The sequence below is a fragment of the Alternaria metachromatica genome (genome assembly GCF_023757995.1).
Source record: "Alternaria metachromatica strain BMP 0045 chromosome Unknown scaffold_18, whole genome shotgun sequence".
Lineage (NCBI taxonomy): Eukaryota > Fungi > Ascomycota > Dothideomycetes > Pleosporales > Pleosporaceae > Alternaria > Alternaria metachromatica.
Window position 1 is genome coordinate 663405 of NW_026055509.1, and position 14920 is coordinate 678324.

A 14920-nucleotide genomic window follows, 5' to 3' on the forward strand; every position below is an offset into this window, starting at 1 on the left:
GATGAAAAAGGTAAGCATTGATTCTTTTCAAGCGCGCTGAAACATGGCCATGTTAACTTCCTACTAGCTATCGGGCATCGAGTTGAGTTTGCACGTTATCGCGGCCAGCTTGGGCATATACGCCCCTTGGATCAAGTTTACGATGGACTCTCAGATTCTCAAAGGTCATGGGAAATGGGATGTTTCGCACCTTTGTGGACATGGTCACTGCTTCCGCCCGTCCCATCTAGTGATCGAGATGAGCAGCACCAACCAGCGTAGGCGGGACTGCAAAGGTGGCGAGACATGTCGATGTGGTTACAGGGAGGGCACGCCTAAATGCTTCGGGCACGAGGAATGCCCGGATACCTGTCCCGTGCGTTTGCGAATGTTGCTCAAGAAGAAGTGGAAGAACGATGATTGGGAGCGAGCGCTCGACATACAGGAAGCTGGTGGTGCTAAAGCCAAGGTTCGATGTCGGGTGGTAGACCCCTGTTGGTACAGGGATCTCATTGCGTACGAAGAGGCATTGGCAAACCCTATTCGATCGTCCAAAAGGAAGAGGAAAGCGAATGACGAACCCGCGGAGGAGCCCAAGAAGAAGGCTAATACAGCCACAACAAGGGCGCAACGTCGGGTTTCCAACAGGAAAACCAAGTTGCGACGCCACTGATGGAAAGGATTTGTTGGCAGAATAGTTCTCTTTCTCTTTGTATTATTACACAATTCATGCAAGCTATCCAAAATCTCCTCACGATCCTCCAACGTCCAAGTCCGCCGTGAAGTCTTTTCGAATCGTCAAATTTTCGAAGGTTTCTTGATTTTCAATGACCAGGCCTTGTTCGTTGGCCAGATGCAACAAACAAATAAAGCAGTAGCTTGTGGAGATATCAGCCAGGGTTTGTTTTGGGTAGACGGCCTGTAGGCTGTTGACAACGTCGGTAAAGGTCAACGAACCATCCACGGCCTTGTTTGCTGGATCGTCGGCAACATTGGGCTGAGGAGGCGCAGAAATCTGATGGTTGTGAGCTTGCGAGTCAGATGAAGACGGCTAGATACAACTTACGCCATCGAACCCGATACCCCTCCAGAGTTCGTCCTTTAGTCTTTTCACGTCCACCTTCTTTGCGACCCTTGCGTACTGGACGTATTCAGGCCGAAATCGTCGGCTTTGCGTCACAAGCTGAGCACCGAATGCGTCGGTCTGCGAACCCGGTTGCATGCCGTCGAGTGGTAGTGTAGCTTCAGGTGCGTCAGGCGGCGGCGAGAAGTGATCGCGCGCATCTGCAAACACATCGTCATCGTCGAGAGGGCCACTAGGTATCTGGAGACCATCATCCTGGAAAAAGTCGGCGTCGTAGTTTCCCTGTGCATCGTCACCGTCGCCTTCTTGACCCTGGTGAGCCCAGTATGCTTCGTCCACGCGTGCTGAATCTCCAGGGAGTGCATGTGCACGGCGTCCTCCCTTGCGTGAGCCCATACGCGCCTTGGGTTTAAGGAAAAGACGCAGCAGCTGTTTGGAGTTGAAGTGCTTGTCGTCTGGGAGAAGGTTGCGCGACCTGGACTTCCATTGTGCTTTGGGTAGAGATATCGCGGAGTTGGATGTCGCAGGCGTGTAGAGCACATCTGCTAGTGTCTGTGTCATTGGAGCTGTGAAGTCGATCTCGAATGGCTCCCTTTCCTTCCGTTTCGTCGCCGGTGCTGTCTTTGCGGAATGCTTGACGCGTGAGATGCGCCAATGCTCAGGCCCTGCCCAGCTCTTCTTAAGAGCTTGGTCAAAATAGCTAAGGATGTTCTCTTGTTCTTGGTCGCGGCCGTGCATCATGGACACGCCATACTGAGCGTCGGCACTGTCTGTGTTCTCGTCGCCATTCAGGTCCATGGTGTGGATGCGAGCTTGTGGATGCTGGATAGCCTCACGAGCCCAGATCTCCCCGCCTTCGCCAAAGCCCGTCTCTGGAGGCAGATCAAACCCGCCCATATTCAGGTCATGATCGTCGTCAAATTCCATGGGGTTATCGTCGCCGAGGAAAAGACCTGATTGGCTGCCTGCGTTGTCGTCTCCGTGCTTGGCTCCGTCTTCACCGGAGGAGTTGTCAGCAGCCTTGAGGAAGGGAAGGTCCATAGAGCCATTCACATCGCCGAGATCGAACGTCTTCATCGACGGACACACGTCTTGCCGGTCGAGCTGGGAAAGATCGTGGAAGTACTTGGCAGTCAGGCCGGATATATCAACATCGATGGCGTCAGGGGCCAGTTGATGGTCATGAGTGGGGAGTGAATCTTGGGTGGCGGCATCGTTGGCGTCATCGCTGCTGTCGAAGACAATCCTGCCGCTCCCGTCTATAGCCAGGTGGTTAAGAAGGAGTCCTTTGGCCCCGCCCTCGTCAAAGTCGGCCGAGGCTTTTTTGAAGAGCGGATCAACCGAGAACTCGAGCTCCATCTTCTTGTTCTGCAGTTGGGCAAAGGACGACGCGAGCGTGGCTTCTGCAGAGCGAGCAGCCCTCTTCTTGCGCTTCTTCTGGCCATGCTCTCCGGCTTCAGCCTCCTCGCCGTCGCCCTCATCCTCGTCGCTCCCATCAGCATCGTCGCCGTGTCCTCTCCGCTTCTTGCCCACATTCTCGGCGAGTCCGCTGAGCAGCTTGCCCGTGTCGGTCGCAACGCTGTCGACTCTGCTGGTGTAGATCTTGACGCAGCCGTCTAGCGTGCAGCTAGCCTTCTGGAAGTTGACGCCGTCGCCCTCTTTGAGCAGGGACATTTCGTGGAAGTAGTCGATGAGGGCGAAGTTCCACGAGTTGTTCGCGTTGATTTTCTGAGCGGGGCGTTAGCTTGGAGCAGCGACGACGGGCGTGCGCATGCCTACGTTGTCCGTCGCCATCTTCATCCATTCCTCGAAGTTGGCCAGCAGGGGCATAATGTGGGTGCCCGGTGTAACAGCCGTGCCAGTAACATCGGGCATGTCGTCGCCATCTTGCGACGGGGTGCGTGGCGTGTCGTGGGCGGCGGCAAGCGACACGCGGCGGCGTCCGGGAGTCGCAGTCGTAGTCGAGGCGCGCATCGAGTCGCGCTGGGCCTGTTGGTGCGCATGGCGGCGGGCGGCCTTTTCCTGGCGGTCGTCGTTGAGCGGCACTCTGCGGGCGACGGGTTAGCCTAGCAATGCGCCCGCGCGGAGCGTTGGGGCCTACCTGACAGGCGTCTTCTGGGGCGAGGCGGCCGTGGTATACTTGGTGGAGCGCGCCATGTTGGGCGATGGGTGTGGTGCTGCAACAGCCGTTCTGGCGTCGATGCCATGTTGCTGTTGTTTGTTTGGGCGCCACAATTGCCCCGCCGCTATCACCAGACAGGCAGCGGCAGCACCGCCACGCGCTAGCGCAGTGGCGGCATTTCCCCGGACTAGCTAGCCCAAACGCTTCACGCACCGCCCTCCGCTGGCTCGTCGCCCGCTGTGCCTTCACGCCTCGCACCGTCTAAAACCCGTCTTCTCCTCGACTCGTCAACCAACATGCCTCGGCCATGGACGACCTGACCATCCTCGCCCACGCCCAGCGGTTGCGCCGTCCCCGCTTCTCGGCGCGCCCCTTCGCCCTCACCATACTCGCTGTCTCCCTCATCTCGCTGCTGGCATGGGCTCGGTCGCAAGCCCCAGCCGGGCGTGCTCTGCACACGAGGGGGGCCGTCTCGACCAAGGACGCCGAGTGCCGCCTCGTCCACCATGCGCTGGACCAATGCGACTTTGTGCGCGCAAACTGCCCCGATGAGGAGGCTGGCGTCATGTCCTACCTCGCCCTCTACTACTGCCGCCTCCCGCACGCGAAGCCCGTCGCTTTTGTCCTGCTGACGCTCTGGCTCGCCCTCCTCTTCAGCACCATTGGCATTGCCGCAAGCGACTTCTTCTGCATCAACCTCAACACCATAGCGCGCATGCTGGGCATGAGCGAGAGCCTGGCCGGCGTGACCCTGCTCGCCTTTGGCAACGGCAGCCCCGATGTCTTCTCCACCTTTGCCGCCTTCCGCACCCACGCTGCCAGTCTGGCTGTCGGCGAGCTTATCGGTGCTGCCTGCTTCATCACCGCTGTCGTCTCGGGCTCCATGGCCCTGATCCGCCCCTTTCAGGTTGCGCGCAAAAGCTTTGTCCGTGACGTCGGCTTCTTTCTTGTTGCTGCTGCCTTTAGCATGGGCTTCATTGTCGACGGCAAACTCCACCTGTGGGAGTCCGTTAGCATGGTGGCCTTCTACATCTTCTACGTCGCCTTTGTTGTGGCCTGGCACTGGTGGCTCAACCTACGGAAAGCCCGACGCGCGCGAGCAGCTGCTGTTAGGAGCCACTACGTAACACCCGGCGGTGAAGAGGAGGAGTTTCCAGAGTACCACGACGACGAAACCAGCGCTGCTTCTGCGACCCCTGCGTACGGCGCCTCCGCTGACGACTTTTCCATGCTCGAACGCGCAGGAGGCGACAATACGATACATGACGATGACAACGAGGAGGAACGTGAGCGCTGGATGGGCGAGTTGACCAACAATATGCGCGTCAACCGCCCAAGCGTGTCGCGGCGCAACACCCATACCCCGATCCGACCCAGTTTAGTAGGAGCTTTGGAGTTCCGAGCCGTACTTTCCTCGCTGCAAAAGTCGCGCAACATCCAGTCTATGCCAATCAGCCTGCGACGGTATTCCGACGACCCTACCTACACTACTGCCCAGCAGCAATCCTACATCGGACAGACTACAGGTCCAGCGACTCGGCCTCCATTTGACCTGCCTTCTTCCGCCTCCAACATCTCCACCTCACCCCACCTGAGCCGACCGAATCTCGAGATCCAGCAGAGTCTAGGCAACCGAGCGCGAGCTGTCTCCACCAATGACATTGACAATGTCCAACTACAGCCAAGCACCCTGCAAGGACAATGCGTGCCTGACATAACATTTGCGTCTGCCACTCCCAGCGAGCGCAACGGATTGTTGGAAGCGCCGCCCTCACCAACTATCTCGTTATCTTCGCCAGTCTCCCGCTCTTCTAGAGCCCCGAGTCCTACGGCACCGAGAGATAGGCTGCTTTCACCCAACAATTTGGCGCCTCCAGGTGCCGAGGATGGAGCGCCCCTTCGTGTAGTCCTGCCTTCGCCGAATCTACGATCAAGCCCGGCATCAAACTCCGGCCATAGCCGCGAACAGCCTAGTCTGAAGCTGGCCGTACCAGATGCGACTTCCCCACCCATACCATTCCCGCCTTACACCGATTACCCTTGGTCAGCACAGTCCACTTCCAGACCTCAGAGTCTACGTCCGCCTTCGCCAAGTGTGTCACTCGAATCTACCTACTTCCCACGAGATTCCTTTGGGCAGCTCGAACCAACAAAAGTTCCCACGTGGTGGCCCTCGGCACTCCTACCGACCCCGCATAGTCTGGTTGCTACCCTCTTTCCCACTTTGACCAACTGGCGTGACAAGAACGTTTTCGATAAGCTTTTGGGGCTAGTCGCAAGTCTGCCTGTATTCCTGCTTACTATAACGCTTCCGGTGGTCGAGCCGCAAAAAGACGAGAACGACGGAGGCCATGCCCAGCTTTCCCTGGATCTCGGTATGCCACACGCAGCTACACCCGGTGATGCAAGCATAAGATCGCAAACTCCCAGTGTATCCCTTGTCTTGCCACGAGACGACCCCACCATTTCGGGCCTGTCGAACTCGAAATCATCTACGAGCCTTCCTCGACAGCTGGACGGTGGATCCTTCAGCACCACCACCAGCCAACCACCGCAAGTGTATATAACAAGTTCCGACAACGTAGCGCAATCGCCCGAGCAGCTCCCGGCAACCTCAACATCCATCGGGCCAGCGCAATGGAACCGCTGGCTGGTGATCGTCCAGATCTTTACGGCGCCCTTTTTCTTGGTACTAGTCGTCTGGGTAAATGTCGAACCCGACAACCCAGTTGTGTTGCTTCGCCACTCGCTTTACAGCATGCTTGTCTCACTCTGCCTTCTTATCTTCCTCCTCTTGACCACTGCCTCGAATCAAGCACCCAATTGGCGGCCCGCGTTGTGCTTTCTTGGATTTGCCGTTGCCATTGCATGGATTAGCACTATTGCCAACGAAGTTGTCGGTGTTTTGCGTACCTTGGGCGTTATTCTCAACATGTCCGACGCGATTCTCGGCTTGACCATCTTCGCAGTTGGCAATTCGCTTGGTGATCTTGTCGCCGACATCACCGTTGCGCGGCTCGGGTTTCCTATCATGGCACTTTCAGCCTGCTTCGGTGGCCCAATGCTTAATATCCTGCTCGGCGTAGGCCTCAGTGGATGTTACATGATCATCACCAAGGGCGAGCACCGCCATGAGAAGCACCCAGACCAGTCGGTTCATTTCAGACCTTACCACATTGCCGTGAGTACCACCTTGGTCATTTCCGGAGGCACTCTGCTCGTGACGCTAGCTGGACTTCTCCTTGCAGTGCCTTTGCGCAAGTGGCGAATGGACAAGAGAATTGGGTGGAGTCTAGTCGCGTTGTGGTTGGTTAGCACCACTCTTAATGTAGCTGTAGAAGTTCTAGGTTATAGCAGCAATGTTAGCTAAATGTTTGTTTTTTCTTATATACAATCCACAGCAGCTATACACTATATCGACTGTGATTTCTTGGGTAGAAAGACTTGTTGGAAGATGGACGCAGGCGTCTAGTCCAAGTTCCGCCGAGCTTACATGTGTCTATCATGATTATGCACTTCTAGCCTGCCTTGTTCGGGTCGATACCTGTGTTCGGGCTCGCCAACACTTGTTCCAGGTGCGTCAGAAATGACGTCGTGGCTGCATACTCTTGCCGTCTCATTTTCCCCACCATGAAAACTGATACATACATGTCCACTTTGCCTGCATTCACATTCGGAATCCTGTTACCTGCACACGCAATCGTCGTTTCGCCCATCGCGTACGTTAAATATGGGCTGTCGTCAGTCATCGCTTCGCGTATCCAGCGACGAAAACAAGGGTAACCGTAACAATACCAACTGTACAGGTTGCGAGGATTGTAGGTTTGAAACCATGTCTCGAGAAGAACAACACTGACTTTTCCCCCTCACATTCAGGCCAGAACTGCACGGATTGCAAAGGTCAGGCTACTTTTGCATTCGTACACTCGCCACTCTTGGAAGTTTTGACAGACTTCGAGCATCTGCTAACCAGAATATAGACTGCACGGGGTGTCGAAATTGCACCGACTGCAATGATAGTAGCAGCTGCCACAACTGTACCGGATGTGATAACTGTGAAGACTGCAGCAATTGTGTAGATTGCAACGACTGCACAAAGTAAGTGGCGCATTCTGCGTATGAAGCAATGCGATAGACGGAAAGACTGACGGCGATAGTTGCTCCAACTGTACCGATTGCACGGGTCTCAAGGACGCGCACAACGAAACAGGCGTACACAAGTAATTTGGAAGTGATGATAAACTTTGTAAGCGGACGTCTGGGGCCAGTAGTCTTGTACATGTCTTGCGAGTGATGGCAATAAACCTCATCTTTACAGTGTCCCAAGACCAACACTTGGACTAAACTGGCATGCACTTTATTCAACCCACGTCTATTGCTTCCGCGACTCCTTGCATATGGCAAAAGATTGGGACTCAACTTCAATCCAGAATAAGTTTGAGTGTATAATTTGGAGCGCTGCTACTTCCAATTTCACGACTAGCATTGTGAGAAGGCTCCAAAGTGTTTGCTAACGTTGCGCATGCACTAATGCATCACACTGTTCTGTAACAGCAACACATCACCAACAGTATTAAATTGCCTCGCCGAAGTTCTCTTGTTCAAGCTTGCAGTACTACTACCTACAAGACCGTCGAAAAAAATGAAGTCATTCAAGGACTTGATCTCAAAACGAGGCCAGAAAAAGACGGCAAGTCTACCAGGTGATGATCTTGTGCCGCACCTTGTGCGAAAATACGGCCATGGTCGGAAGGGTAATCAAGCCTCAAAGCCGCTGCCATACAAGATACTGATCGAGAAATTTGACCGTTCAGATGTGCCGAATATTGTGCTTTGGCCGCCGACACCTCCGCCGAATGGGATGAAAATAGAAGATCTTCTGTTCGAACGGTCAGGGTCTTTCTTTGTCCTGCGCGAGAAAACAGAAAAGATAGAAGCTCGAAGTACACGCGCAGTCATTGGGCGCCTCCAGGTACCTGCCCGGCACAAGACAGAAATCTGCAACTACAAAGACGTGCGGGCATCTAGACAAGACGAGAACGCTCTGGACGAAACAGGAACCCAGAACGCACATTTAGATGATATGTGTCGAGCCGATTACTGTGCCTTCGTGGCAGGATTAGATAAGATTCTCTAGGATGTAGTGCAGAACGCTTAGCTTGTTACATGTCATTTTTACCTGATACGGAACTGCATACCACTAAAAAAGTCCGACATAGTTCGAAACAAGAACTGTCCCCTTCGACTTCACAGTCTTTGCGTAGTTTAAACGCATGTAGCAGTGACTGCCCTTCACCGTCTACGTATGTACTGTTTGTTCTTGATTGTCTGCGCTTGCCGGACAAGAACTACCTTCCTAGTGGCTTGATGAAACCAGAAGGGCTAATTGACCCTAGTCGTAGAAAAATTGTCAAACTAGACGCAGCACAGAGCTACGCATCGTATAGAACAAGAAGAGATGTACAATGTGGGTATCCTATGAAAGAGGGAGGAAGCTATGTATATATACTATTGGGGCGACGCTATTGAGTGAATCAAATGACAGGGTCTTAACCAACACATTGCGAACATAGTGACGCGTAGAGAGCTGAGTCCATGTGCTCTACAGCGAAACTAATGCCTACGGAAATAACGAAGCAAGCTCTGATAACCCTACATAAGTCTGTCTAGGCGTTTTGAATCTTTGTATGTTTCAAAATCTTCGCGGTAGTGCGCCTTAATAAGCTTGTGTCCTTTCGGTAGATACAGCTCTATCCCGCTCGCCGCACTAGTTGTTGTTAGTACGACGTAACAAAGCTCTCTAATATGCAACTATAAAGCTTCCTTTAATAATGGCAATGCTAGATGGCATTGTAAGCGTCTTGGGTAAATGCTCATTATACCTCTTAAAGATGATAATAGAGTACTGTCGAAAAGCACGACTTAATAAGAGAACCTGTGAAGAGACTCTACATAACCTTGAAAAAAAAAGAACAACTGTAGTATGTGTGGAGTAGAAAACAAGCACACTTCGAAGAGTCACGGCGCCGGAATAGCATGGAGTAGTAGGAGCTAGGGCGATGCAATGTCTTTGATGATATACACCTGCTAACATGTGCGAAGACGTAGTTATAGCTGCGGTATCTATCTGACGTCATTGCATGTATGAAGATCAGAAGTCTCCGCCAAGGTCAAACGCCCAGAAGTCAGGAAATGACCAGCCGCTCATATCTGACTGTATGTCCTGTAGTGAATCGAATGGTCCATACGTTTCTTTGGTACTATTACTTGTGTTGGCTTCTACGCAAACCCCATCTGGTGACGTGGTAGGTGCACTCTCAGCGGTCATTGACGTCGAGACGATCTCTTCCCTAGTACTCATGGTACTGCGAAGGGAAGACGCCAAGCGACTCAGGGGATCTTGTTGTAGAGCTAGTACTCTGAAAGCCAACGAGGTAAACCAGTGGAGCGTTTTGTGACATCTTGAAAGTACGTCATCGTTAATGTTGTTGATGTAGGCTATGGATGTAGCAGGTGATGAAGGAGGTAGCATGCCTACTGCAGCCGACATGCTGTGCATACGAGAACCAAAATCAGCGAATTCTTGCTGTGAATTGTTGACATAAGAACTTACAGCCAGCATTCCATGTATCCTGTACCAAGCCGGAAGACCTTGATCTCAAATATCTGTCTCGTTCGCTCTAGGATGTCCATCGAAGATATACATAGTGTTCTTGCAAGGAACGACTCCTGCGGTAGTGCCGTGAGATACAGGTCTAGACGTGTATCGGAGGCTGCCAAGCGCCGTGGCCTACTCAGGTCTGCAAAATGAGTGTGATGGTCTGCACTGTGATTCGTAGAATCAGTTGCAGGGGTACGGGACGATTTAACTTTTCGAAGAGTGCAGTTGTGGTAGACAATCTGCGAAAGTGTCAGACCAGCTCTGATGACGTCGTTGCGGAAGTTGTTCAGCGCTAGAACGCCTCTTGATAGCAGGCGATCGTGCGTGGTGACCAAAGAACTGCACGTTTCTACACAAGTTGTGAACGAGTATAAGTAGCGATTGTCTGTGCAGGCTAGTCTGGCGTAGGCCTTGTGCACCAATAAGAGATACTGTCGCAACTGCAACTGGAGGAGTGCGGAAGGTACGAGTGCGCGATCATCGTTCCAGACGGGTAGTGCGGCCAATGCAGAGCGGATCCGTGCATCGTAGTGCAGCACGTCGTCGTAATCGAGAGCACTGGAAGGGGTGTTTAACACTTGCGTCAAATGGATACGGAGTGGAAGTGACTTTGTAGTTGCGATGAGGTACGAAGCTGATGTGAAGTTCTCGTCGGACTGCACGGTGTCAGTCTCACAGGGAACGCTTTCTTCCGAGGTTCGTTTCTACGTACCGCCGGCATGTGCTGCATATCTGGCGAAAAGGATTCATCGCCAAGATTATCAGGGATAGGCGAGTCCCAGTATAGTCCGGAGAGCGAAGATTGAATGCCACTCTCAACGGACGACTGGAGCTCCAGCTCCATGACGGTAATCCACAGACGCTTCCTCATTTGCTCATCGAAAGCTGTCATCGTACCATGTCCGAGCAGAGAGGGATCACGGTGTAGACCAGATGCAAGGGAGAGTCGCAGTAGGTCACCCGATGCGACCCAGTCTTGCTTCAGGCGCACGCAATTAACACGCTTCGCGAGTAACGACAGGCACTGTAGCTGGAACAAAGCTAAAGTAACCCGCTTGCGCGGCTGATCAGCGATCCAGCTGTCGCATAAATTAATAAGCTCGTGAGCCGCTTGCCTGTCGGCAGTCGTGTCACCAACAAACACATCATCTTTCGGGTTAAGGCACTTCGTGGCTGCGACGAGCAAGACGAGCAAGACGGCGAAGCTCACCGGTCCCTTTCCGTCCCGATCTGATTCCCAGTAACTTCGATAATCCTCCCAGAACGACGGCCCGTGCAGGATTCTATAACTTGTTTCCCACGTTTGGAAGTAGAGAGCCGCCTGCGTATCAACTATGCTCTTCTCCGGAAGGATAGCGAGTATTTCAGAGTCGATGTCAGAGCATCTAGTGGCCTGCCTCTTCGCAGACTTCTTCCTCTGATCGCGAAAGGCTTTGAAGTCGGTTTTGACACGCATGATGGAGTGATCGACGGTCAAAGCCTCTCGCGTAAAAGCTTGTAGCTCGTGATACTTAGTGGTGGTCAGTTTCTATCACGTTGACGTCAGGCTTGGGACTGTACCGTGGAGATCATGCTCATGATACTCGTTGCGCCGTTGAACTGGGATCTGAAACCCTTTCCTCTGAACATGATTTCCTCTGTGATCTTGGGTTCATGGGGCACAAACTCCCCATATTGCGGGGGGTTACCACCACCATTTCGATTGATTAGTTTCTGTTCCAGAATGGCAATTCGTCTCTCTTGTGTTTTGAGTTTTCGGTGTAATGCATTCGATGCGTCCGAGGAGGGCTCGCTCTCGACTGGCAGCTCTGTAAGCGCAAGAGACGCAGCGCCCCTGTCACGGTGGGACTCTTGAAGTAGCCGGGGGTCATATGTACACTCGTGACCTCTGTCGTTTTTCTGACATCGGCCACATACTGGAAAGACGCGATCACACTTCATCTTGCGGTTGCGACAAGCGTAGCACGACAACACTTTGCGCTTCTTGCTCGTGCGTCGCTGCGACAAGCCATCGTGACCTTCTGGGGATTCCTCGCGAGACCTGTCGCTAATCCACTCGGCGCCGGGAGCGGACATGGCATATGACGGATGGCAACTAGGGGCTGCGATGCGCGTTGACAATGGCGAAACAGCTGGAGGTCGGACAAGGCGGAGATCAGGTGGAGATGAGGCAATAGGTTGGAGCGCACAGACTCGGATATAAGACGGAGATGCAACAGACCCAGTTAACCATTGCGTCCCCAGGTACGCTCAGGCCGCCATACCTAGGTACCTCCAGCTAGGTAGCATTCACTCATCCTGCCGATAGTGTAGCGTCACCAGTGCTGACGATTAATAAATGGAATCGCCGGCATTTCGACGCACTCATCGGGTCCCGTGCATACCTAGGTAGGGTCCTCTTTGTGCCAATGCGGGGAATGCTGGTCATGTCTCATTACCAGTCTCGTGGTATCAATAGTATCGTCAATCTACCCCTCTTCGGTACTTGTCTTTCATATAATTGATGATCAGCTTGGCTTGCCTTCATGTCTTCTTCGGCATTTGAACTCTCCGCTGTGCAGTGACAGCATGACCCATCGAAGACCTAAGACGCATTCTGGTCGTAGTTTTACAGGGTGTTACGGGTCCGGGTCTGAGGCGCCGAGGCGCATGCATCTGTGCAGGAGCTGCTCTTGACGTTGAATTGAAATACCCAGTTAATAGTGCTCAGCGCCCAGCTCATGGCAGTGAGCTTGAAGATGCTTGGTATGCTTAGCCAGGTAGACAGCCGAACAAGAGGGCTGTTGCATCACATCGCCTGTCCGAGTGACCCTCTGACTCCGATGACGATGTCTAATTATTCCTACATTGCGTGGAGATTGCCCTATAGACCTACGGGTGTCCACGTCGCACTAAGCAGTCAATTCATCTCATACGCTGTCCGCGTCTGTGGTCGGACATGTTCTAGCCTCCTGTGAGATGAATCTCGACATGGCATGTAGGGGCCGCGCATTATCGGTATGCGAGAAAAGGCTTTGAACACCAATTGCAGCAGTCGAAGCGTGGTTTAGCATTTATTGACACATTGATTGAAAGATGGAACATAGAGTACATACGCCCAAGGGTAATTAGAAGGCTCCGCGAAAAGGGACATAAGAGACGCCTGCCGATGCACTTGCCATGATCTTGATTCAACCCTTTGTCAGTCTTTGCCCACGATATTACTGAAACCCCAAAGCCTGTACTGCTCACCATCTGGGCATGTATCACTACTTCGTCATTGCCGCGTGGTTTTACCACGTCGTTCACGCACAGCTTGTTGGTACTCAGCAAACCGAAACCCATCCAGGAATGACATGGCAGTCTTGCACCGCCAAGGGTAGCTGCACAACCAAGAACGGTAAAATTGTCATCGACGCCAATTGGCGATGGCTTCATGTCAAAGGAGGGTAATGGCATAGGCACAATCTGTTGGGTTGACTCAGCTGCTAACACAAGACTAGCTATGACAACTGTTACACAGGTAACGAGTGGAACGCAACTGCCTGCCCAGACAATAAGGCATGTGCGGCCAACTGTGCCGTTGACGGTGCAGACTACAGTGGCACATACGGCATCACCGCGGGCAGTAACTCCCTGAAGTTGAAGTTCATCACGAAGGGTTCCTACTCCACAAACATCGGTTCTCGGACGTATCTTATGAAGGATGATACGACTTACGAGGTAAGTAACGTTCTCGTAGGTACAAACAGTGACTCAACTGATCCGTGGATTTGAACAGATGTTTAAGTTTACCGGCAACCAAGAGTTCACGTTCGATGTGGACGTGTCGAATCTGCCATGCGGATTCAATGGCGCTTTGTACTTTGTTTCAATGGATGCAGATGGCGGATTGAAGAAATTCTCGACGAACAAGGCTGGCGCCAAATACGGCACAGGGTACTGCGACGCCCAGTGCCCACGGGATTTGAAGTTCATCAACGGCGAGGTAAGTCACGCTCGGTTCCAAGAATTGGTTTTCAGCTACTCAGAATGCTGCAGGGAAATGTCGAAGGTTGGCAGCCATCCTCCAACGATGCGAATGCAGGGGTTGGGGGCCATGGTTCGTGCTGCGCAGAGATGGACATCTGGGAAGCGAACGCTGTCAGCACAGCCGTTACCCCACACTCGTGCTCCACAATCGAGCAGTCTCGTTGTGACGGCGACGGTTGCGGAGGTACCTATTCGGCCGACCGTTATGCCGGGGTTTGCGATCCTGACGGCTGTGACTTCAACAGCTACCGCATGGGTGTCAAAGACTTCTATGGCAAGGGCAAGACGGTAGACACTTCAAAGAAGTTCACCGTGGTCACACAATTTGTCGGCACCGGGGACGCTATGGAGATCAAGCGTTTCTATGTCCAGAACGGCAAGACTATTGCGCAGCCTGCATCTACTATTCCTGGCGTAGACGGGAACTCCATCACAACTAAGTTTTGCGACGAACAGAAAGCTGCGTTCCACGATACATACACGTTCAAAGACAAGGGCGGTATGGCGAACATGGCAAAGGCTCTCGCAAACGGCATGGTCCTCGTCATGAGCCTGTGGGATGACCATTACAGCAACATGCTTTGGCTTGACTCTACGTATCCCACAGACAAGAATCCAGACACGGATCTAGGTACCGGCAGGGGAGAATGCGAGACGACGAGCGGTGTGCCGGCAGACATTGAGAGCCAACATGCTGATGCCACTGTTGTCTACAGCAACATCAAGTTCGGGCCACTGAACTCGACCTTCGGTTGAGGGAGTGTAGTGGAGGGAGGGAGCTGCAGCGGAAAAGATGACCTCCAGTTCCCGAGGTCGGGAGAACGGGGGACATGAGAGCGTGGTCTAATACACATGGTTTGTCGCGTACTGAAGCGATAGTCGTTCGCTTGGCAGAAGAATCCAAGGCGCGTCTGCATGCAGCTTGCAATGTGGAGCAAATTCTTCTGTGCACCCCGGCCCCCTTTGATATTTTGTTGAGGGATGACAAATCACGCGACAAGGCCCAAGCGTCATGAGCGCGTGTCAAAGACGCGCGCTTCTCGTCTAACTCAGCTGGGCATGG

General features: G+C 53.0%; 4 protein-coding genes across 4 annotated transcripts; 2 read left to right on the top strand and 2 right to left on the bottom strand.

The window, feature by feature from the left end:
- Positions 1-1045: 1045 nt before the first annotated feature.
- Positions 1046-2938, bottom strand: J4E83_007462 (uncharacterized protein; the record flags this gene model as incomplete). Its single annotated transcript, XM_049334366.1, has 2 exons — positions 1046-2791; positions 2930-2938. Coding segments are annotated over 2 exons (1755 nt in total), but the record flags the coding sequence as incomplete, so codon positions are not given.
- Positions 2939-3492: 554 nt separating this feature from the next.
- Positions 3493-6532, top strand: J4E83_007463 (uncharacterized protein; the record flags this gene model as incomplete). The annotated part of the gene is made up of 2 exons (XM_049334367.1): positions 3493-6495; positions 6524-6532. 2 exons carry the CDS (start codon positions 3493-3495, stop codon positions 6530-6532), a joined length of 3012 nt encoding a protein of 1003 aa, XP_049186709.1.
- Positions 6533-11388: 4856 nt separating this feature from the next.
- J4E83_007464 (uncharacterized protein) lies at positions 11389-11787 on the bottom strand (the record flags this gene model as incomplete). Its single annotated transcript, XM_049334368.1, has 2 exons — positions 11389-11680; positions 11783-11787. The coding sequence occupies 2 exons, from the start codon at positions 11785-11787 to the stop codon at positions 11389-11391; spliced, it is 297 nt and encodes a 98-aa protein (XP_049186710.1).
- Positions 11788-14062: 2275 nt separating this feature from the next.
- Positions 14063-14613, top strand: CBH1 (Exoglucanase 1; the record flags this gene model as incomplete). The annotated part of the gene is made up of 2 exons (XM_049334369.1): positions 14063-14070; positions 14103-14613. The coding sequence occupies 2 exons, from the start codon at positions 14063-14065 to the stop codon at positions 14611-14613; spliced, it is 519 nt and encodes a 172-aa protein (XP_049186711.1).
- Positions 14614-14920: the final 307 nt, after the last annotated feature.